This window comes from Aythya marila (genome assembly GCF_965140915.1).
Source record: "Aythya marila genome assembly, chromosome: 1".
NCBI classification, from domain to species: Eukaryota; Metazoa; Chordata; class Aves; order Anseriformes; family Anatidae; genus Aythya; species Aythya marila.
In genome coordinates, this window is record NC_139042.1 from 27,798,989 (window position 1) to 27,821,481 (window position 22,493).

General features: G+C 43.6%; 1 protein-coding gene across 3 annotated transcripts in view; it reads right to left on the reverse strand.

Moving 5' to 3' along the window:
* The window catches only part of WDFY2 (WD repeat and FYVE domain containing 2), a 56,735-nt gene that overhangs the window by 25,493 nt on the left and 8,749 nt on the right, over nt 1-22,493 (reverse strand). For 2 of the 3 annotated variants that reach the window (XR_014319109.1, XM_082780041.1), the window contains exon 2: nt 831-898. Coding sequence is in view for 2 of the 3 variants with exons in the window: in XM_082780041.1 (XP_082636167.1) it covers nt 831-898 (68 nt within the window). In the remaining variant the exon portion in view is untranslated. Of the gene's footprint in view, nt 1-830; nt 899-13,099; nt 13,298-22,493 lie in introns of those variants that run through there. The other variant, XM_082780042.1, reaches the window with a different exon arrangement.

The window sequence follows — 22,493 nt, forward strand, 5'->3', positions numbered from 1 at the left end:
ACCTTCTCCAGACAGAATACCTCAATGGGATTGATAAATACTCCTTGATCAGTTTGATTTAAGGTCAGTTTCATTAGCTTTCTAAAGATGGGCTAACCCAGCACATTTGAAGGCAAGGGAGGAATATTCGCATACTCCTGCTGCTGGTGACCTGAGGAGTTATACCCCTGCACTCAACCCAGGTTATGACAAGGCAGTACTTTCTTCAGCTGCCTCCTGGAAAAATGGACATTGATCTGCAGTTTCTTTTAAAACATGAACACTCTCTTTGGGAGAGGAGGCCTACAGCAGATCATACTGAAAGGATCCATCAGGGAGACTTGGTTTTTCCACATCTAATTGCAGGGGTAAAATGATTCTGCTCCTCCACTGGAAAATCTGCCTAGTATGCCCTCTATCATATTAGCTACTGCAGGATTTTAAGTTCTTATCAAATAAAATCATTTACCATTACACTCTAATGGCCTGAGCACATGAAATAGGAAGGGCAGAGTGATTTATACTGGTGACTTACAAAGCTTTATGGACTCCATTAGAGGCAAAATGCAAGCCTACATTTTGAGCTCCCACATTTGTTGATCTATGTCTGCATTACATGCTCATCCCTTGCTAGCATATTTGTGTTCTTTCGCTGCTGTAATCCCTGATGTCTCTTGGGAGCATTAGCATACAACTTGGTAAAGCTTCGCAGAAACCAAGGGGACTGTTGAAGCATTGAATTTAACATGGATTGGTAAGCTTGCAAATGGTCATAAACATTAAGCTTCATCAAAATCAGAAGAGACATTTTGTAAATACACAGTAGATAATGAATGCTTCCTTATACTTACATGGCATCGCATGGTATATGCTGGGCCAGTACTGCCCGCTGTCTCTCTTCAGCCAGACACGAACAGTTCTGCGAGAGAACAAACACAGCGCACGTGAGGAAGAACGGAAAACTATGAAAGAAAACAAAGTGGTGGCGATGAACGTGGAAGACCATCTTCAAAACTGAATTATTTCACTGAGAAGAACAATAAATGCAGGAACTCCTACAGCAGGCCTACATATCAAGCTTGGATGGTGATGAGGGTAGCTGATTCCTTGGCACGATGCAGTACTAAGCTGAATGCCTCGTAACAGTTGGCTGCCTGGCAGCCCTCCTCCTCCTCCTCCATCAGTACAGAGTTACTGAAGTGCTCCAGCCTCTCCGCAAACACATCAGTGGTTTTCCTTAGCTAGAAAACTTTCCCAGTCTTTAGGTTTCTCATATTCGTATCATATTTGCAGCTCTCTGGCACTCAATCAGCATGCCCTTCGCACAGCTGAGACGCTTGTTAGTTGTTTCCTGAACCAAGGACTGAACTGATGTACCATCCAGGTCATTAAAGATTTATTATTTCAGCTCTCAGTATCATTTACTTCGTCTGACCCAACCTCTAAAACTTCTTTCTTAACAAGACTCTCTCAAACTTCAGCTAATTTCATCAAAATGTGAGTACTAATGGTGTCAGTAGTTAAAGCAGCTGGCACACAGCCCCTAGTTAATCTCAGTAGTCATCTCCTGCTCGTTGCTGCTCATCTCACTGCCATCTATATTTCTGCCAACTCTTACCTGCCTTACTGCTCTTCAAATCCTTATTTTCACTAATTTTAACTAGTGATTGCTCCGTCTAAACCTGCATTCCATGTTCTACTGATTTACACTAAATGTGTTAACCTTATCTAGACAACTTAGTTATCCAAGACAGCATCAAGTTAGTGTTAGCACAATGCATTTTAATCCATGCCTGTTTATTTTTTCTACCAAAGTTAGGATATAACAATAGATACAAGAGGGATCTACAAAACTATTGTTAAGTATAAGCCTTATTCTCTAGCAGCAAATCTATAACTTGCACTCAATAGTATTAAAAAAATAAATACATCAATCAAGAATGGCTCTTTCCAGGTATTGAAACACATGGAAATAGGGGGTTATGGAGAGGACTACATTGCTATTCCTACTGTTACCTCTTTTCCCTGGAAAAACGGATTCCATCCCTTTTTACCCAGTAAAAGTTTAGAGCAATACATTAATATAATTTAATATAAATCGATCTGAAATGTTACATGTACAAATCATGTCTGAACAGAGATGCCACATGATAAAATAATGCAATTCAAAAACTAGTTATTTGCCCTGTCAACAAATGAGTGTGCAAATTTCAAGTTCAGGGCTACATTACTCTCTGTTCCTGGATAACATATATCCCAAATCAGTTTTCTCTTCATCGTGCCCTGAATCCAAACTGATTTTTGAGCAGATAATTCAGGGACCTGCATATCTGGCCACCATGCAAGCTGTATCATTCTAAAAATGTCTTGTGTGTAGCTGAATTCACTGTGGGAATGAACATGGATGCACAAAAAAATAATGGGATGAATCGTGGGGAACTGATTTGAAACTGCCTTGAGGAAATACACCGATACCCTGTGAGAGACCAGCATTTCTCGGCCATCCCAATCCATACATTCAGTGCCACTGGTTTCCAAAATCCCAGGCTTAGAGAAGGTCGCCTCTCCTTTCCAAGTTAAGGTCCTGGCAAATAATAAATCTAGGGAGGTATGACATATTAGACATTATTCAACTTGTTAAAAAAAAAAAAAAGGTGGTAGGAGAAATAAAAATCAAATTTATTTACAAAAATAGCAATAATTTGGAGGTTTTGGTGGTTGTGTTCTTGTTTTTGAAACTGTACCCACTGCAGACTTACTGTTTAATTTAACAATCATGACACAGTTAAGACTGTTAACCCAGTTATACTGAAACAAAAATATTCTCTGCCTACATTAAAAAAATGCAATATCTGGTGGTGGTTCCTTGTTAAGAGAGAAACTACATTTACTAGCGTATGCCTCTTCTGCAGGCACATAGTAAATTCATTTCATTACATAGTCAAATGTATCTCTATTCAGTGACTGCTCATACAAAATGAGAAAAAATATTGTAAGAACAAAGAGTATGAAAAGATGTTATCTTCCTCTAAGGTGTCTGAAAGGGAACATAATCAGAAAGTCTGCTCATGTAATTCATTACAGAAGTGCTCATCTTCCCAGCAAATTGTTTTAAATAAAGAAAAACAAAAGGTCTTGTAAACAATTTATTTTTTAAATTAAGGATGATTACTATGCAAAGCTTTAAAACAACTATTTAAAAGTTATGTTAAGCATTATAACAGACTTCTAATGTCTATGTATAAGATAGAAAAATACAAAAATCCTCACATCAGAAAATGATGAATCATGACTTTCTTCTCTTAGATGACTGGATTAGGTAAAGACTTGTATTGAAAGAAGAAAAACTGACCTTGGTTCACCAATCTTTTTTGGGTAATGGACATTTTTCTCAAAGTAGGCTGAGGCTGAAGAACAAACAGCACCAACAGCTGAACCCAGAAGAAGCCCTAAGAAGGGAGCATCTTTTTCAGCTCAAGTTCTGCACATTGTTGTGTACCTCTTGATACAATACTACCCACTAGATGTGAAAGCCTGATCTTTTGAAGCTTCTAAAGAATGCAAAGAAAAAATGTGTGAACAAAAACATCATTTTTTTATGGATATATAGAATGAAGAGTACTTGTTAGCTGCATGGTTGTTGGACTGCAACCCAGCACCCACCCAGGTCAGGATCCATCCTTCAACTGCTCTGGAGTGATTCAATTGGCATCACCATGGAAATGAATTGCCCCTTCATTTTGTTGCCAGTGAATTGGCTTGGAAAGATTTTTTGAACCTGTCAAATCAATGGATACTCTTCTGCTGCTTTTATAAAAGAGATGATTTATTTTTAAATGAGACAGGCTATGCAGAAGTAATCCTGCCAGGCAAAATACAGGTTTAGTCTTCGTATATTAATGGGATGTGAAAAATGCATATTCTAAAAATTGCTTTTTCTCTGTTATACTTGAGAGCAGGTGTCTTGAGTCCAGGTTACTGTGGTGGTACCAGCAGGTCTCAAACACGGTGCTAGGCTGTGCGTATGTGCAGGAGCTGGGCTTCACCTGCTTGATGCTAGTAACGGTGCTGCTGAGGAGGTGCTTACATCTACAGCAACATGCACACCTCAGCGTAGGAGCTCTGAGCTTCATCACCTACAGAAGCTGATTCAATTACTTGTATGTACCCAATTCTACCATTACCTAGAGGAACAAGTTATCCTGTCCTCTGCAGTTCTCCAGAATACCTGGAGAAACACTGGCTCCAGCCGCATAGATACATGCTGTGGGTACAGAAATGTAGGGTATTGGTTTTATTCAACAGATCCCACCTCTCTTTGTAAATGTTTTCCTTCCTTGCTCCTACCTTTTTTAAAGGTCTGTGTTCACGGAGATGCATGCTGTAATGCACCACTGCCTTTGCCTTCCTGCCCCAGGGACACGCTGGCCGCCAGCTGTGCAAAAGAGCAGGGGCAGCCCTCACCACATACAATTTACTGTAGTATTTGTAGGTATTCCTGGGCTTCAGGAAGGTGTTTCGAATAGCATTTTAACATATCCTTCAGCATTGTTTATAGATTAGATCGTATATATGTGTATTTTCAAACCTCCTGTCTTACTAAAGGGCTGGGAAAGGAGGGGTAAGCATCAGACCCAGCAGAAGGTATGAACTGAGTTATACTCGTGAGTGCCTAACAGAGAAATTTCAACCTGTCACCTTCTAAAGCATCGGGCTCATCCAGAGATCAAAGCCTGCCCTCTTGCTGCTCTTTGGAAAGGGAGGGAGGTCATCGGTGTTAATGACATTACATGGTTAAAAATAAAGGCATCCGCTTCTGCCAGCTGTCCTAACCCCAGAGCTGATTTAACCCACTTACAGACCAGTTTGCAAACAGGGAAAGGATCCAGTCTCGAGAATTCTTTAAAAGTTGTGGCTAGATATTTAACTGGGTATTTAACTGATTCCCACCATCAGTCTTTTAAGTTTTCTTTAGTGTTGAAACAAAAAAAATAAAAATACTACCTGTTCCTAGATATCCAATAATAGATAATTTAGGAGTATTCAAAAGCCACACCCCTGGAAAAAAAAAAAAAAAAGGACTGGAAACAGCAAAAGCTTTATCTGCTGTCATTAAATAAACATGACAACAGTAGTATGTAAAAATCCAAGCCCAGCACTGACAGTTTTACAGCCTTTAACAGACAGACATTGTCATTAGAAGCAAGATAAAGAAAAATATTTAACCACTGCACTAAAGATCCCGCAGCATTATAACCCTCTCCCCCGGCCCTCCCAACTTCTCCAGGGGCTTTTGTGGGCGTGAGACGTGAAGAGCTTCTGGCTCCTGTCAGTTGACGATACGAGCCACTGCTGGGGTTTTCTGCAACAATAAGAAGACCTTTCATGTCTAGTGGCAGCTCATGGACCAGTGCCAGTCACCGGGACCAGTGACAGTTTCATTTCTGATAGTTTTTGCAAGATGTGAAACCAAAAGCCAAAACCAGACCCGATTTCCAAAGCAGCCTGTGCTTCAGGGAAAACAGAAAGAATTTTAATAGCTGAGAGCCAAAACCTCAGGCACCAAGAGGAGTTTATCTTATATATCCTCAATCCTCTGTCTTTCTGGAAGCAAAACAAGTCCCACAACCCCCCCCAACACTTCCACCACCATCCCAGGGAAGCCCATGACTGTCCCTCGCATGCTCACCCATAGTGGTCCCCATGGAGACCACCACACAACTCTGCTGGATGCTTCTGCAGGACCCATAAACACTGGGGCACATTTCAGGCTTCATCTCATTTTCACTGGTTTTGTGGAACAAAGCTGTAGGAGGGGTGTGACCTGGGCCACCTCCCAGCAGCCAACCCCTTGAACATCCTCCTGGGGTATCCGAAATCCCACCACCGTTGCCACCAGTCCATCAATCCCTGTGCACAAAGCTGTTCTCAGCACCACAGAAGCACAACCACTGCTGAGGAGCCAAAGCAAGCCGTGCACAGTCCTAGAGGTGACGAGCACAGTGAGCACACCAAAACCCACAAAAAGAGCTGGATCTGTTAGCAGGTAGCACAGGCACCAGCTCTGCCAGAGAAAGGCATCTGATGACTCCTTCAATGTTCAAGCACACAGCGAATCCCACCCACTGATATAAAACCCCACTGCTCCAATTTTCATCCATGCCCAGGCTATTAGAGAACCTTTTAGGGCCACAAGGATGATACGGGGCCTGAAGCATCTTCCCTGTGAGGAAAGGCTGAGAGACCTGGGGCTGTTCAGCCTTGAAAAGAGAAGACCAAGAGGGGATCTTATTAATGTCTACAAATATCTTAAGTGTGAGAGACAGAGGGATTTGGCCAGCCTCTTTTCAGTGGTCTGTGGGACAGGACAAGGGGCAATGGCCACAAAATGGAGCCCAGGAGGTTGCGCATCAACATGCGAAAGAACTTCTTTATGGTGAGGATGATGGAGCACCAGGACAGGCTGCCCAGGGAGGTTGTGGAGTCTCCTTTGGAGATATTCAAGGCCCATCTGGATGCCTACCTGGGCAGCCTGCTCTAGGGAACCTGCTTTGGCAGGGGGGTTGGACCCGATGATCTCTTGAGATCCCTTCCAACCCCTACAGTTCTGTGATTTTCAGGTGAAATTTAAATAGCATTATTAAATCTTTGCTTTCCTTGCTTTGCCTCCTGTGAATGTCTCCTGCTTCATGCATTCTGAGTAACTAGTGTAGTTTCTTGCCATGGACCACAGCAAGAGCCTGGATCCCACAAAAACTAAGAGACATATGTTTTATGAAACTTTTAATCATGAATAATCTCATTTTGAGCCAACATCTGCTGAGAAGACGGGGAATGAACTACTCAAGAGTTGTGCAAAGTAAGATCAGAGGTTACTGACCTTGCAAAGCACTTTGCTAGTTCCTCTCTCCTCAGGAGGGAAGCAGCAGAAGAGCCCTGGAATGAAGCTCTGTGCTGAAGTGCACTTGGAAGAAAACTGCAGACTTTAAGGACTGTACATCTACCACCTATCTTCAGGAAAAAAACACATTGCACACAACAGCGTGCCAAGCAAGCAAGCAGATGTATCAAAAGGTGGGATTTTTTCACACAATGTTCTGTTTGAAGGGATTCGAACCATTTTCAAGAACAGCTGCAACTCGCACTCAGACGACACAACATTCTAACTCGAAGCTTGCTTTTCAAGATATTTCCCCATTTAATTCATGCTGCTGTAAACCAAATGCAAATGCATATTGCATAATAGGGAAAATTTCAGAGTTTTGGCAGGTTATATGCAACCGTGGAATTACATATCAAGGAAAAACTTATGACTATCAGTGGTACTTTGACCTAAGAGAAAGAGACACCTCCCTATTTAACACAGCTTGGTTTACAAAGAAGTTTTTTTTTGTTTGTTTGTTATTTTGTGGAAAGCGTCTCCTTCATTTTCTAGTCAATCTCAGGAGAAGTGGATTTTTATTATTCAGGAAAAAAAAAAAAATGATAGCAACATGACAGTTTTTCTACTCAGCTGTGAAACAGTTTCCAGCCATTTCTCAGCTTTCTGGACAACGAGCAGCACAGTTCAGTGATTTTTCCAGTTACTGGAGCATGTATGCCTGGAAGCTGTGTGCGCTCTGCTGTTCAGGCACTGGACCAAAATCAGATTCTGACCGGTTTCCACTGCAGAGAATATGGGCAAGTACAGACTGACCAAAATGGACTCAAAGTCACAACCACAGAGAAATAATATGTTGCCTTGAGGTTACCAGCACAAAGTTCAGGACGCCGAGCTGCCTCAGGTCTTCAGCAGCTCCACAGCAGCTCTGTAAATCACATATCACATGAAGCAGTGCAGTGACTACACCACATTACTGCATAAATGCTGTAGGGAAACTAATTTTATCTGCAAATGCAGGTAAATGCAGGGTTGAAGTTCTCAGTAAGCATCGGCCTACAGCTTGGGAAACCATTCAGCACAAAGTGTTATATCACGCTTGAGTTCTTTTCCAGCAAAGTTTCAGAATTAACTCCCTCATCAAGACCTGTGCATAAATCTTCCTTTCAGGTCTTTGGGGGAAACAAAATAAATTTCATCACTCACTCACCCACAGATTTCCCCCCTCTGCATCCCACTGAACGATTTTCTTCCAGATCAGATGCAGTTTTGGTGCTTCTTGCTCTGATCGATTCCTGTTTGCATGTGGGAAGCATGAACACACAACCTTTTGAAGGTAATCACATTGGCTAATTTAATTATTTCAACCCAATTACTTTCACCTCCTTCCCACATTCAAACGTCTAAGTAATGGAAGTTATTAGAAAGATCCTCATTAGATTAGAATAGAGGCCTGCTATGCAATAAGCGACTCAGTGGAACCACGCTAAAAATACCTGGAGGATCAGTGATTTGCACGAAAGCAACCTTCCAACTCTCCTCTATGTTCTCTATGAAGCAAGAGGTGAAGAATAAGAATCTACCAGGTGATCAGCCTGCTTCTACACTGCCCTGCAGGAACACCTCTTCGGCATTTTTTTTTCCTCCAGAGCTTCTATGGGCTTTCAGCTAAGTTAATGATCGATTTTAAGTTTGTCGTTTATGCATGCTTCACCCTGAAAAAACAAATTCTTTACACAACAGATTAAAAATAAGATGCTTTTAAATCTTTTTAGTTAAAGTTGGATATACCCATGTCAATATACCCACCATCAGCATTACATTTCGAAGAAATAGTGTTTGTGTATGGGCTACAGGGTGAGGATTGATGTTTGATCCAAGGACTAAATGAAGTCCCTAGTTGAAATTTGTAACAAAAATGACTGACAGATGGGGCAGAAAGAATTGCCTCGGTTTTACTCTTCATTCTCATTCTGCTCTGAAATGATACCACAGCATCAGCGAGGAAACAGCACAGCACCTGAGAGGAGAGATGAGCACCGAAGAACAAAAGCTTGCAGGTAATAAAGGGATATGGAGGAAGACGAGAGATCCTGGCTCAAACAGCCATACCCTAAGGCCTCGATTTATTTTTCATATAAATGCTTCCCTTGGTTAACTATACAGTGCAGCACATGGTGAATTATGTATTTACTGCGGGGGAAGGAACCCACAGTTCCACTTCCACAGGATGCTGCTCCCGCAGCATTTTAATTTCTGGGTGTAAGTCATCTGCATCATCTGTTGCAAAAGAACAAATTAAGTCGTGAACTACTTCACCACTTCTTGAGGGATATTTTATGTATTAAACAGAGAATGACCATTTATCGCAGATATTTGAGAATACCAGTGTAAATGTACCAGAAATAGGGGTCTGGCCTCTAAAAGAGGAAAGTACAACAAAGTTGCAGGGGAAAACCTGTTTCCACGAGTTTCTTAGATTTCAAGAACAGCATCAATCATACCCTGGCGCAAACAAACTCCTTTCCAAGCAAGGAGCTTTTAGTCCTAACACCCACATAGCTCCCATTACAGTTGTTATCTCCCAATTTACACGTACATTTCTATCACTATATGAACTTTCACTTTAATTAACCATTTTTATTTTTTTTTTCTCTGTGCAAAAAAAGAAAACCCCTATACCTGTACTATAGGGGTAAGTTCCTTAGTCAACAAATGTAACCAGCTGATTGTTCTATGTGGCTGTAGATGCTGAGGGCTTACTGAAATCCCCTCTGTAAGCACAGCTGGGCTCTGTTTTCCACATAGGGATGAACAATCATGGCACTGTTTTTCCAGAGACAGCAAACACATCGGCTTGGAATGCGTTTGCCTGCTCTGCACCACACCAAGACGCCTCTGGAAATGCTGCCCTTGGGGCATCAAGGACTTTCTGCACAGCCCCCCCATTTCCAGTTTGTCCAGTTTACCATTGAACCATGATTCACAGGTGATAAAATGTTCCCTCAGCTTTTCTGCTCCTTGCTGCTTCGTTCTCAGGGCAGCCTGACTCAGAGATGTTCTCACTGCCCTTGCACAAACCCAGCCCCTACCTGCTTTGGTCTGCCAGAGGAGGCCAGAAGCTCCGATCAGCAGCACAGCTTTGGCTGGGGACTCAAGCGATCATCTGGGAACGAAAGCAGCAAGCCCAGCAGCTTCAGTGCCAGCAGAAAGGAACAGAGAAAGCCAGGCAAAGCAATACAAACCCAGCCCAGTCCTAAAGGGCTTGCTCTTCGGCTGCAAAACTGCAGCCCCGAAGTGCCATGCCAGGTGTCTCAGGTTTCTTCTTTGCATGCAGACTGAAAAGTGCCTTGTGAGGTGCGAGCAAAGCCCAGACCTCCGTGTGTGTGTAATTTAGAGGCGATCTGACATAGAGGGGTTAGCAGGCAGTCACAGCTTGTCACCCCAGCATTCCCACGAGGGCTGTGTGCAGGAATGGGAAACAACACCAGTCAATAGGATCTCTTTTTAAACCTGTACTGCGAGACCGAACATCCCACCTTAAACTTTAGATGTTACTATTAAAAAAAAAAAAAAATCCATTTCAAACATGCAAAGCCTCTTCACATCCAGACACCTCTTTCATACAGCCACATTGCAGCTTTCCCACCCTGTGGTATTCAGTTTCATAGTGAGCTAATTTTGTTTTGTCACCTTTGAAGTTAGTTAACTGCTAAGTTCACAGAACATCCTCCTGCACTTGTGTTACAAGACTGGAAGATTGTTGTCCCCAGTATCTCTGTATGTTAGTTGGTACGTATAGTCCGACAATTTCTTACGTGCTTCCTCTTTAATGTAATCGATCTTTCCAGCCTCTTGGGAAGGCTGCTCGTGTGGCCTGTTCTCCTCACCTGTCTTCCACTCCCTCCAGTAAGGCAACATCCAGACAGAACTGGCATCTTCTGTGCCAGACACTGCAATCCAGACAAACCTGCTGAATTGTAAGAGCTTTATCTTTCTTTTTATCCATCTCCCCCCACCCTTACGTCCCCCAGCAGTGTTTGCTTATTTGACAGCAGCTGCGCATGTTTTTTCATTCAGACTGGCATAATTTAGAAACTTCCAACATATGGATGGAAGAAAAAGAAAGATATATTTATCAACACTAGATTCTCTCTGCAATACACTGTCATCCACTCGCTATGTTCTCCCACAGTTCTTCCCATCTCCCCAGTCCCCAAATCAGCTTATCTGCTGATTTGGGGCAGCTGACTGGCCCAGACTGCATTAGGCTGGCAGGAAACAGCAGATTCACCAGCTACAGCCCCAAGGGGCGATCCCAGAACCACGTGTTCCTTGCAAGAAAGGTGGAAAGAAAATAAGGAATGAGAGCAACAGGCAGAGGCAGTCACATACCAGGGGAAACCTCGATGGTACACATCATGTTTTCTCCTTGTAAAGATGAGCCCAGAAAGCAAAGTCTGTTGCATAAGCATAGGGGGGACACAAGACCAGCTCCACCATCAGGTCTGGAAACATGCATCATTTAAACATGTCAAATGGTGCAATGCATTGCAGTGCAGCTTTGTAAAGGGATCTGGAGGAACTCTGTACTGACAGGAGGCCATTGCTTAGGCGGCTGTTAGCCATCCACCAAACCAGCAATGCCTGCAGCAGCTCCTGTTCGTTTATCCAATTGCTACCTTACAGGTAACTGCTGCTTTGCACTGAGACAGCTTCCTGTTCATGGCAAAACCATCAAACATTATTAAAGCCTCTCTGCACCTCGTTATTTTTTATTTTTTTTTTTTTACTACTTACTATACCTTGTAGTCTGCATTGTGTTCTCCTGACTGATTTTTCTCTAGAGGGTTACAAGAAGAATCCTCTGCAGTTCCTGCCCAGACGCTGCCTCTGCTTTTATTCTCCAGGTCTTGATTGCTGCCACTCATCGGGGAAGTACTGGCCTTATCTTGGAAGAAACAGATTTGAGGTCTCAAGATAAAGATCAGCTCTGAAGATCTGCTTCTGTGTTTTGCAGCCCTTCACGTTTAAGTCTTATTCCAAGCTAATACAAAAGGCAACATCTTGAAGTCCAAAAGTTCTTACAAGGTCATGCTACTGGGCACGGGGATAACAATAAAGGTGTTAATATTTATATATTCAAAGGAATCAGGTATTTGAGGCAGAGCACTTCAAAGCAAGGACTTTCAGCTTCATTTCTCTTTTTAGCTCCTGGGCAACTACGTATTTTCATGGGAAACCTGATCCACTTTTCCCATCCGGAATAAAGAGAGGGTTCCTCACCAGAAAGCTTACGTTCAGTAAGCTCCCATCCCAACATGTCCAAATTCAGAGAGATAAGGATTCTTGGACTCACGAAGAAACACCGAGAGCTAACAGATGCACAGCTTACAGCAAATGCAAACTACTTCATAACAACACAGAGCTGGCCTGTAGCAGCAGCACAGCACATCATCAGCTGTGCAACACCATTAGAGGCAGCACACAGCATCCACAGCATGGTCAGCGTGGTGCCTTGCCTGTTACTGCTATGAACAAAAGGCAGTCCTGAGCTATTCTGCTAGCAACTGGAGGATGACTTGTAGGATTTCTTTTTAGGAAAAGGGCAACGTGGTGTAAAACAAGACAGATACACACCACAGATCGTTGGGTTAAGAAATATTTTCACGGTGGCCAGAATTACATGCAGAGGTGTTGCATGTCACAGCTTCTTCCACACCGCTTTACTCACAGATGCTGCCTTCCAGCAAGACACTGCTAGTTAGCACAGAAATGCAAAGAAAAGTGCCCGAAGTAATGACCTGGGCTATTTGAGAGCCATCAAAACCAGGGGATGGCAGCAGACTGAAGCGGACCTGATCCATCACTGCCCTTGACAGAGGACACCAGATTTTAAGTGGTAATGCAAGGCAGGAGCCAGCTAGAGCCTACCCAGTGGGCGAGTCAATCCTGGTGTTATCAGTTAAAGCACCAAATCAGCTCACAGCATCTGCTGGGGGAAAAACGAGCTGAGAGGAGGTAAAGGCAGTGAATATGGGGAGGCTGCTTTGCGATTCTGCTGAATTCAGCAGGTTCAGCACCGCCTGAAAAACCCAGTCAGGTTTGTAATTCTGGCTCAGCTCTTCACAGATCAGACAGGATTGCTTCTTAAGTGGAGGGCACGGGGGAGAGGAACAGCTTTCCCTGCAGACAGTTAAGCTACTGTGCAAAAAAGTCGAAGAGGATACATCCAGTTACCTCAAGCCAGGAGATGTGCTTCCCACAAGCTAGAACTACACCCTTCTGGTTTCAAACTCCACGCATGTTGTGCTGTATCAAGCAGTGCCTCCTCCCACTCTCCTGCTCTGGCATTTGAGTCACGCCGAAGCCATCCAGGTGAAACAACCTGACGGTCCAGTCAGCCTCTTCCATGTTTCATAACTTCCAGGAGTGAATCCTGTCTGGTTATCAACAGCTTTGGAAGGATATGTGCAAGCCAGGAGCAGTATTAAAAATGTAAATGATTAACAGCCTTCAGCAGATTAAGCAGTTTACTTAATTCAGCCATGTCCCAACTACAGCATCTGGAGGGAGGCAATGCACGGGGTGGTGGAAGTGTTTTAATCATTTACTCAGAGGCCTGTGGAAGCTAAACATTTTTGTTTGTCCTGGGGGTAGGATCTGGCCCCTAAAACAGATCAGCTGGACAGTTTGCTCTAAATTACACCAACAAACAGCAACTGCAAGTTTACAGAGAAGACCCAAAACAGTTATGACCTTGAACACTGAAGTGAACAAATGGGTTGTTTTGGAAATACACACAGATTGTCATCATCTGCACTGCACAGGATAAATAAGGGCAAGCTAAAAATGCAGCAACCAGATGATTTCACAAACACATCTTCCCCTCGCTTGTACTGCACCTTTAAATACTTACTTCACTCATGTAAGTCTGAAAAATCGAGGTTTGTCTTTGCTTTTTCCACTCTCTTTTTATTTTTTTGGCTTGATAATTTAAGCTTATTTTGGTCAAGTGTTTAAAGGAAAATACCTCAGTGTAAAGAAACAAGAGCTCACGGTGCAGCAGCTCCATGCTAATCAGAAGGCACTGATCGTTAGGGATTTACATCCTGACTTCCCCGGTGCTTGACTACTAACTTGTATCTAAGACATACAGGCACCGAAGACAGTCCATTAGTCTCCTTCCCTTCCAAATCAATCACTTAAAAGCTTAGAGCCATTTTTCTGGACTCCCATCAGTTCTCCCAGCCAGCCCACGCTGCCTGCTCCTCTGGCACCCCTCACACTCACGCGCATTTCAGCCATGCTGTTCCTCTCCCCAGAGCTTTGGCTCCAGCACTCTGGTTACGCGAGGGCTGACAGTGATTTACACGTCCTGCTAGGCTCGGCCATTTAAAAACACTCACGCAATTGGCAAGAACATAGATTTCAGATGTGTGTGTACGTGGGGGAAAGGCGCAGACGCTCGCTCTGCATCCCAGCCTTCCTGTTTTCAGCAGCGCCCATCAACCAGGGACCAAGGTCACCCCTCTCCTTGGCAGCAGCGAGGTTTCAGCATTGGTGCATCCCCAAATAACTGCAGTGGTAGCCCCCATACCTGCTCCAGCAGCTGTTGTCCCCTTCCTCACCAAGTCAAACACGGCTTGGAAGCTACAAGGCAAAGGTAAATATTGCCATCCCCTTCGTCTCATCTCACTGCAAAGGAAAATCCCTTCCCATCTAAAAACAGCAGAAAAATGCAACTCAGCATCCCAGCCCACTCCCCGTTGCCTGAGAGGCATCACGCGTTTGCTGTCTCAAAAAATCTGAATGCATTTCAGTAATAAACAGGTTTAATCAAGTCCACTGCTAAACTGGGGACTGCTGCGGGCTGCTGGTGGGAAAAGGGATGCAGGAACACAAAGATGCAACGGGACTTCAGGTTTTCAGAAGGCGACATCTGGTAGATAAAAACAGCTGAACGTGCCAAATACCTTTCACATCACCAATGCACGAGGCTTTTGGTGTTGTTTTCAAACCAGATTTCTGGTGCCAGTGCTTTTCCGATCCAAGCTGTCCCATCTCGCTTTCGTATCAGATGACTGCTGAATATTGCTAATGCTGAATGCTGTTAAATACCAGGGATGTGCAACTGCTCCAGGACTTCATGCAGGAAGTCTTTTTTCAGCCTGCCTCTTCTGAATATCAAATGGCTACGACAGAGCCAGGGAAAGAATGAATAAACAGGAAGGTGAGGAAAAGGAGAGAGCGAGGTGAGAGGAGATGTATTATTGATAGAACATGAATGGGAAGAACAAGCAGTAGGGAGCAGGTTATAAACTACAAATGACACACAGCCTGCAGGAAGGATGGCAGTGAGCATTTGATTTAGCAACCCCTAGGCAAGGAAACTGAACCAGCACAGTATTCTGGTAACAACAGACCTAGCCAACTGAGGCAACAGGCTGCAGACAAACCCTCCGAGCCCCAAGACTCACCCTGCACCCCAGTTATTGAGATGGCTGGGGCATCAAGGAGGTGTGTGTGAGGTCACCCCAACACCAGAAGGAAGGGAGAACTCAACTCGTGTTTATGAAGCAGCCTGGTGGTGACAGACGTGGTAATGAAAACCCTTCCAGCTGCACTCGACAACTGAATATTTCCCTGCTTGTAATCTCCAAATATGTAACACGGAAAGTATTTCCTCCATTAAGGCTTCTCTGCGTGGTGTGCTGGCACCTACCTCAGTGCTTCACAAATGGGAGGTTGGGACACTGCTACCTGGGACAGGAAACACATCAGGCTGATTAGCTTTTGGCTAACAGGTTAACTGGATTATTTTTTTTTCCCAGGAGTGGGAGGAGGGGAATGGTATTTAAGGCAAACAAAGGTTCACTATCTATCATTGTGAAATAAGCATATTGAAAATTAAGCAATAGTTTAAAGTTTAAAAAAAAGAAGAAAAAAAAGGGAGTCTAATGAAGACTATTTACCCAAATTCAAATCCAAGGTTTATTCCCCCCTGCCCCAACAGTGAAATTTGTACTCGAAAGAAAACATTTTCACTGTGCATTTTTTCAGGGAGAGAAAAAGCTTCAGTCCAAATGGCTTCCTCTGCAGGGCTCACAGAAAGTTTCAAGTTTCAGCACTGGCTGTTAAGAAGTTCCTCCTCTTGTGCCCTCCCAGATTCAGTCAAGTTGCTATTGAGACTCGAGAATAAAAACTTTTGTTGTTGTTCAAAAGAGCTTAGCTAACAATAAGGAAACACACACCGTGGAATCAGACTTGGTCCTGTCTAGAAAACATTTACAAAACACGGATATTAGTTTAAAAAAACAAAAACAAACAAAAAATGAATCAAAGCATAGATATTTGAGATTCTTCTAAATCAGCCCTGGGTGGGTAGAGAAAGGATCCACCAGGATCCAGCTCCACAAGAGAACCTAAACACAGTGATACCAAACGTGAGCAGGTTTCACTAAGTGCACAGATTTGGTAGCGCTGCCCTGACAAAAGAGGCAGGTTCTCAAAAATGGGGCCGTTCAAGCCAACCACTGCAAAATGCCAAAAAGACAGTCTTCCCCAGACCCTGACACATCCTACAGCTGTAGATTGGACTGCATAAGCACAACAATCCCAACCTGCCTCCTCGTGTACTCCACAACAGCTTAGCTGTAAGAACACGTAACGGGGAGGACCAGGAGGGCTCTGAGATCTCCTCAGCGTGCAGGCGCTGACACCACACTCTCCAGAATCGAAGCTCAAACAATCTGGGGGAATAAAAACAAATTAAATGAATAACTGATACTAATTCACCTGGCAGGACGGCCAGCTTCTGAAACTTTCAGTTTCAGCAATTGATTCCACCCTTCTTCGCCCAAGCTGCTTGATTTTTTTTCCAGGTACTAGATAACCTCGCCAAACAGCAACACCAGTGTCACTCTGATCTGTGATTTCTGGAAATCATATCGATTTGGTTGCATAGGAGGAAAGGGGAGCCAAGCTAGACATCTTGTCCTGTTTATTTTCATGTTACTCATGCATAAATTATGAGTAGCTATCAGTTAAGTATATTTGACTCCAAACCTTCTCCCCTCCCTCTTACTAGCTGGTTAAAATTGTTTCCATAAGATTGATGCAATGGGTCCTCAAGGACAACTTCTGTGTGCATCTGGAGGGAGAAAGTGCAATTTAGTGGTACAGCAAAAGAAGCAGATTTTGTAGACAAACGCTATAAAAACTGCTGTAAAACCACTATCACCTGGGTATTCGAGGTACACAGGATTCTAGGGAAGTCTTTTTATTTTCTTGATCCTCTGATCTTGGACCTTGAAGAGGCAGTAAGCCTTGTAGCTGGCTGAGCTGAAATGATCTCACACAATCTCCTCGGTACCAGAGGACCCAGACCAGGGGATAGTTTCAGATCAGTCATCCTGCGAACAGCTGAAATGATGTTAAAAAATAAACAAGAAACTTTCCCTAGAAGAGGAATAAAGACAAAAGGCTCCTCCAACAGGACACCCCGCCGTGGCAGTGGAAGGTAAGGGACCCCTGCGATCCCTGTCTCGTGCAGCGCTTCAGCAGCACTCATCTGATCCTGCTCACGAGGTCAGCAGCAAAACTCTCAGATGACATCGGAGCGGGGTGAAACCAAGCGTGATACTTTTGTGTTTGTTTACATGTGGAAGCAAAGCAAATTAGTTGTTCCTCCTAGCAGGAGACCTATCAGGGTTATTGGGATGGGAGGTGGATAAAGCACGCTTCAGTTCAGGATAGGGTCTTCCCCAGCTCCCAGACTCTTTTCTAATAGCACAAAATTGAAGCAAGCAAAATAAAGTGGTGTGGGGGTAGGCAAGCAGCCTGTAAGCAGCCTGTACAAAAATAAGCTTTGAAACTATGGAAAAGATAATTTATCCTCACAATTTTGTCAGTGGCGGGCAAACTGGACAAGGCAAAAAGACCTGCAGAACAAGTGTCACTCCCTGGACAGTGCTTTCTGTTGCAAACACATTCCCAAATACTTCATTTAATTTGTGTACTCAAAATTTCCCATGCTTTTCTCAGGTAGAGAAGCTCACAAGCCGTGGAAGTTGCACGCTTCCTCTTCGTGGTTCCTGTGTGCCATTACCAGCTTTGACTAGGAAACGAAAGTTTCTTATCTCCTGTCCACCTTGAAGTTTTAGGCCAGCCTATGTAGGACAGTTCTCTACAGTCACTTGGCAGCAAAACCAAAGATCTTACTGAAGCCTTGAGTTACAGCAAAAGATGCTTGAGGTGAAAACAATGCTTGGAATAAGGCATGGATACTCCACACTGGCAGCCCTCAGAGCAGCCCCACTGCCATGAAGATGCCACCTGAGGATGATGCAAGCGGGGCACGAGCTGGCGTGCAAAGATGAGTTCCCATCTCTTCTCCCCGATCTCCAGGACACGATGAAGCAATGCTCCGCTCAGACCAGTCAAACGTACTTCTCCGGGCATCACATGAGAGGAAAGGGCTCACGCAGAGAGATTCCCTTTACTGGCTGATGTCCCAAGCAGGAATTTGGCAGTGCCTGCACTTCTGCTCAGTGCTGCAGCCTCCACAGGTCTGCCCTCCCCCAGACATCTGGTTAAAGTTAATCTTAAGAACCTCAAGCTACTTTTGGTCTCAAATTCAGGCTTTTCAAACTTATTGTTACACATCTCAAACCAGCAGAAATGCTGACAGATTGACCATTATTAAGGCCCACGCCTTGTTTAAACCAGCAATTTTATTTTATTTTTTAATCACTGAACCAATATCTCTTAGGCAAATTGATACCTCATCAACAGGGGCAGCCACACGAGCTGGGTGCCCTGGACTTGTGAAATCTATCTAGATTAATTAATGATATAGGCCTGGGACAGGACTCTGGCAGTGAGGACATCTGACACAGAAAAGAGAGGCTGCATCCAAGCTGTGGATTGGGAATGGTCCCTGGCCCAACCTCATTTCCACGGCTGGGGTGGTTTGGGACCAAGCGAATTGGCTCACAGCACGGACATTGCCTGGTACCAACAGTCAGGCAGGACAGCCAGCCAGATTCCCCTGCCTGAAAACATACACCGGCACTTTTAATCTTATTAGAAATTATCCATTATAGCCACTGGCTCTAGGTTCAGCTGCCTGTTTCTCCCAGCTAGTTGATGTAGTTACTGGAAAGATGGAGCAATACTGATCTTGTTGAAGTCTGTCCTACATGTACTGCTATTTGCAATTTTGTGCTCATCTACAAGGACTAAAAACTTGGAACAATGTGGGGCTTATTGTCTCTACTCACAACAGCCTTCCTTTTCTGGTTACATTGTACCACAGTAATACACCAAGGTGGTCCACGTTTTCCCATTTTTCCTCCTTCATTTTTATTAGCCTGAGGTCACTGTAAAGGTATAAGCCAGCAACTGAATAAGCAGCAATTTCTGGATTAAAAAGAGCCATGACTCGCAGCCATAAAGGGAAAAATCAGACAAGAACAACAACAAAAGAAGGGCAGACCATGGCCAGGATAATGCTTCAGAGCATCAACAGCTGGCTTGCAAATCAGGAGCCTGCCAGCAGACAGAGACAATGTCTCTTGTTTCTGGAAGAATACCATTGAATCTGGGGTGTCAATTCATGCACACACACCACTTTTTGAAACCACATTTTGCACTTTTCAATCTGCATGCAACAATTTTGAGCACAAAATACCATGTCATTTGTTGTCCCACATCCAATTTTTTTTTTTTTTGGTGGTCAAAACAGTAATTTACCTACTTCTTCCTTACCACCCACTACAGAAGAACACTTGTCTACGTATTAATGGACACGTTTTTGTAATTAAGTGATGAATAACAATTATGCTTGTTTCTAAATGAATCTGACTCTATAAACCATGTAAAAGTGTCTGTTCATGTAAAAAAAGTGCACATGACCACAAGCTCAGCTTTAGAGCAAACAAAAGGAAAGACGATGGGAGACACTGACCTAGGTGCTCCAAGCCATTTGTTAGCTTCACCCAAACTTCGTGCTGGGCATCTCAAAGTTTGCAGGACTTGGGCCATTCGTTCAGACTTGTTTACACCCCATAAAAAGCAGACAGCTACGTTCATCCCTGATTATTCAGAAATGGTTTTCAAATCATCATAGCTTTAGAAGGACAAATATAAGCTGTTACCTAAAGGATGCTATGGATGAAACTAGTTGGGGATGGAGACTTCTTAGATTTTCTGTTAATAAAAACTTATTAGGGAAATCCTCACCAAGCTCACCTGCCATCTACCAAAGAACCTATTTGGGAAGAAAGAAAGGAGGTGTCAAAACAACCTAAATAATAGAGGACCTTTCAGAATTCAGATAAATTTGATGCATTTCCAAGCATTACAGCATGTATTTTTTTAAAACAATCAGCACATTCATTGTTCTTTCCCTACTGCTTTCTCTGGTATCTAATATGGGTCAGCCACAGCATTTGAGAAAAAAAAATTAATGACTGGAAACTTAAGTACCAGGTCAACCAGTACTCACAGAATTTCTGGTTAGAACAGAAACCCCCTATTTTTTCTTTTAATCTCCTACTCCAAAATGAAGATTTTGGAACAGAATTAGTGGTACAAGCTACTGCGGGATTTCCTACCTTCCTGCTGGTCTTGTGCTCCCTCATCATGAAAGCAACTACAGGGAGGAAAGAGCACAGAAAGGGGAAGATAAGGTGCCAAGCATCAGTGTCAGAGCCCCACTGATGCCTCCCAAAGCAACATGCCCATCTGTGCAGCCTGGAGAAACCATGCCTGCAATGGCTCATTGCACTCAACAGGGCTCCTCATCTGCCTGTGCTTTACACCTTCAGCTGCTGCAGGACTCCAAGCACCACAAGTTCTCTACATTTTTTCAGTGTTTTTGCTTTTTGGCTACAAATAAATGTAACAACAACATGAATAAGAACCTGAAGGATGTAGCTCAGTAAGTTTTTTGTATGAGACTGAGCCGATGTCCCTGCTGAAGTCTGACAGAGCCATTTGCTAGCTGGTATTTTGGAAGCATGGTAACAGATTCAACTATTCCCGTTCATTTACTGGCAGTTGCAGAAGTCAGCGAGAAGAGATTTGTTTATGAAGTCTGATTCATTTCCTGAAGGGAAGAGCCTGCGCTCTTCTTAGGAAATGGATTAGTGTCTATATGTTGTGTAACCAGCCCCTTCTACATAACATACTGTGCCAATTACAGTGGTCTACCATGCATCAGAGCTGAAGCTAACTGCTTCCCCTGCTCCCTCCTGCCTGAAGAAATCCAGCATATGTCTATTCTTAGCTGGTAATGGCAGCTAATACAATTTCAAAACCCCTATTACTCCTGACTTCGGATGCAATGCAACCTAGAAAAACGATGTGCCATTAGACAGACTTTTGCCCTTCAGACAGTGCTAAAAGCCTTAACTGTTAAGGCAGCACACAGCACAGGTGGGGCAAGGCTCTGGTGGACCTAACACACACTTTTGGAGCTTTATAATTCAGACAGACTGACCGGGTGGAACATAAAATAGGGCTCTGTGGCAGAGAATAAAATGCATCATTTCCCTGAAACAAGAAGTATCAACTTTTTAATTCCAGCCATTAAATAACTTTAGCCCAAGCTAAGGGTACAATAAAGCCAAAGGTGTCCATTCTGACTTGACAGATGCATTATTTTTTCATCCCTCTCCCTCAGCACGATTACTATAGAGCTGGTTTATTCCTCCTCCCCATGGCTTTTAGCACAAGCAGAAACTGATTAAAACCAACCAAACTAACAAAACAAACAACAATTGTCATAATGGCTTATTAAAAGCAGTCATTTGGCTCTGAAAGCCAAACGCAGGGCTATTTGGAGAAGGCCCTGCCACCTCCCCCTCAGCTGCCGGCCTGCAGAAAGTAGGCCTCAGGGAGGCCGCTGGCTGCTGAGGGGATCCTGAAGGGATCCAGAGGGACAAAAAGTGGCCCCAGGGACTACATGTCCAAGCCCAAGACTTCCTACTGGTCATCTGGCAATTGTGGAAGTGTGGTCAGCTATTGGGGCTGTTATTGGGTCAGTTATTGAGGCTGGAGCTGCTGAAATAGCTGGGGAGTGAATGACACAATTCGTAATGCCAACCAAGACACCATGAAGAGAAACCTGCTCGCCACTAAAATGCTGTTGGTGATTTTTATTATATTGTGTGTGCAAAACTATCCTCTGCATGTGCTGCTGTAGAACAAGAGGCTTTCACAACATCAATTTTTGAGCCACTCTTTGGATGCCACTGTAGCCTACATCTGCTCTAGCAACATGAAGGGGGAACCAAAGTGACCCTGTGTCAAACACAGAAGCAGGGATGGAATAACGAAATGAGAAGACACTGCTTAATAACACTAAGGACCAAGAAGAAATATTTAAAGTTAATTCAGCACATAAATGAAATGGGTGCCAACTACTGACAAATAAAATGTAAGCCATCATTTCCAGTTTCACAGCGCTGAAATTCCTCAGGTTTCCAACACACATAAAGGGGGCAAAATACTTAATAAGGAGCCATCTATTAGAAGAGATTACTTTACGTGGTTTTCTGAGATAAGAGGCAACTCGATGATATAACCAGGCAATCCCTTCTAGATCCCTGTATAATAAACAGGCCTA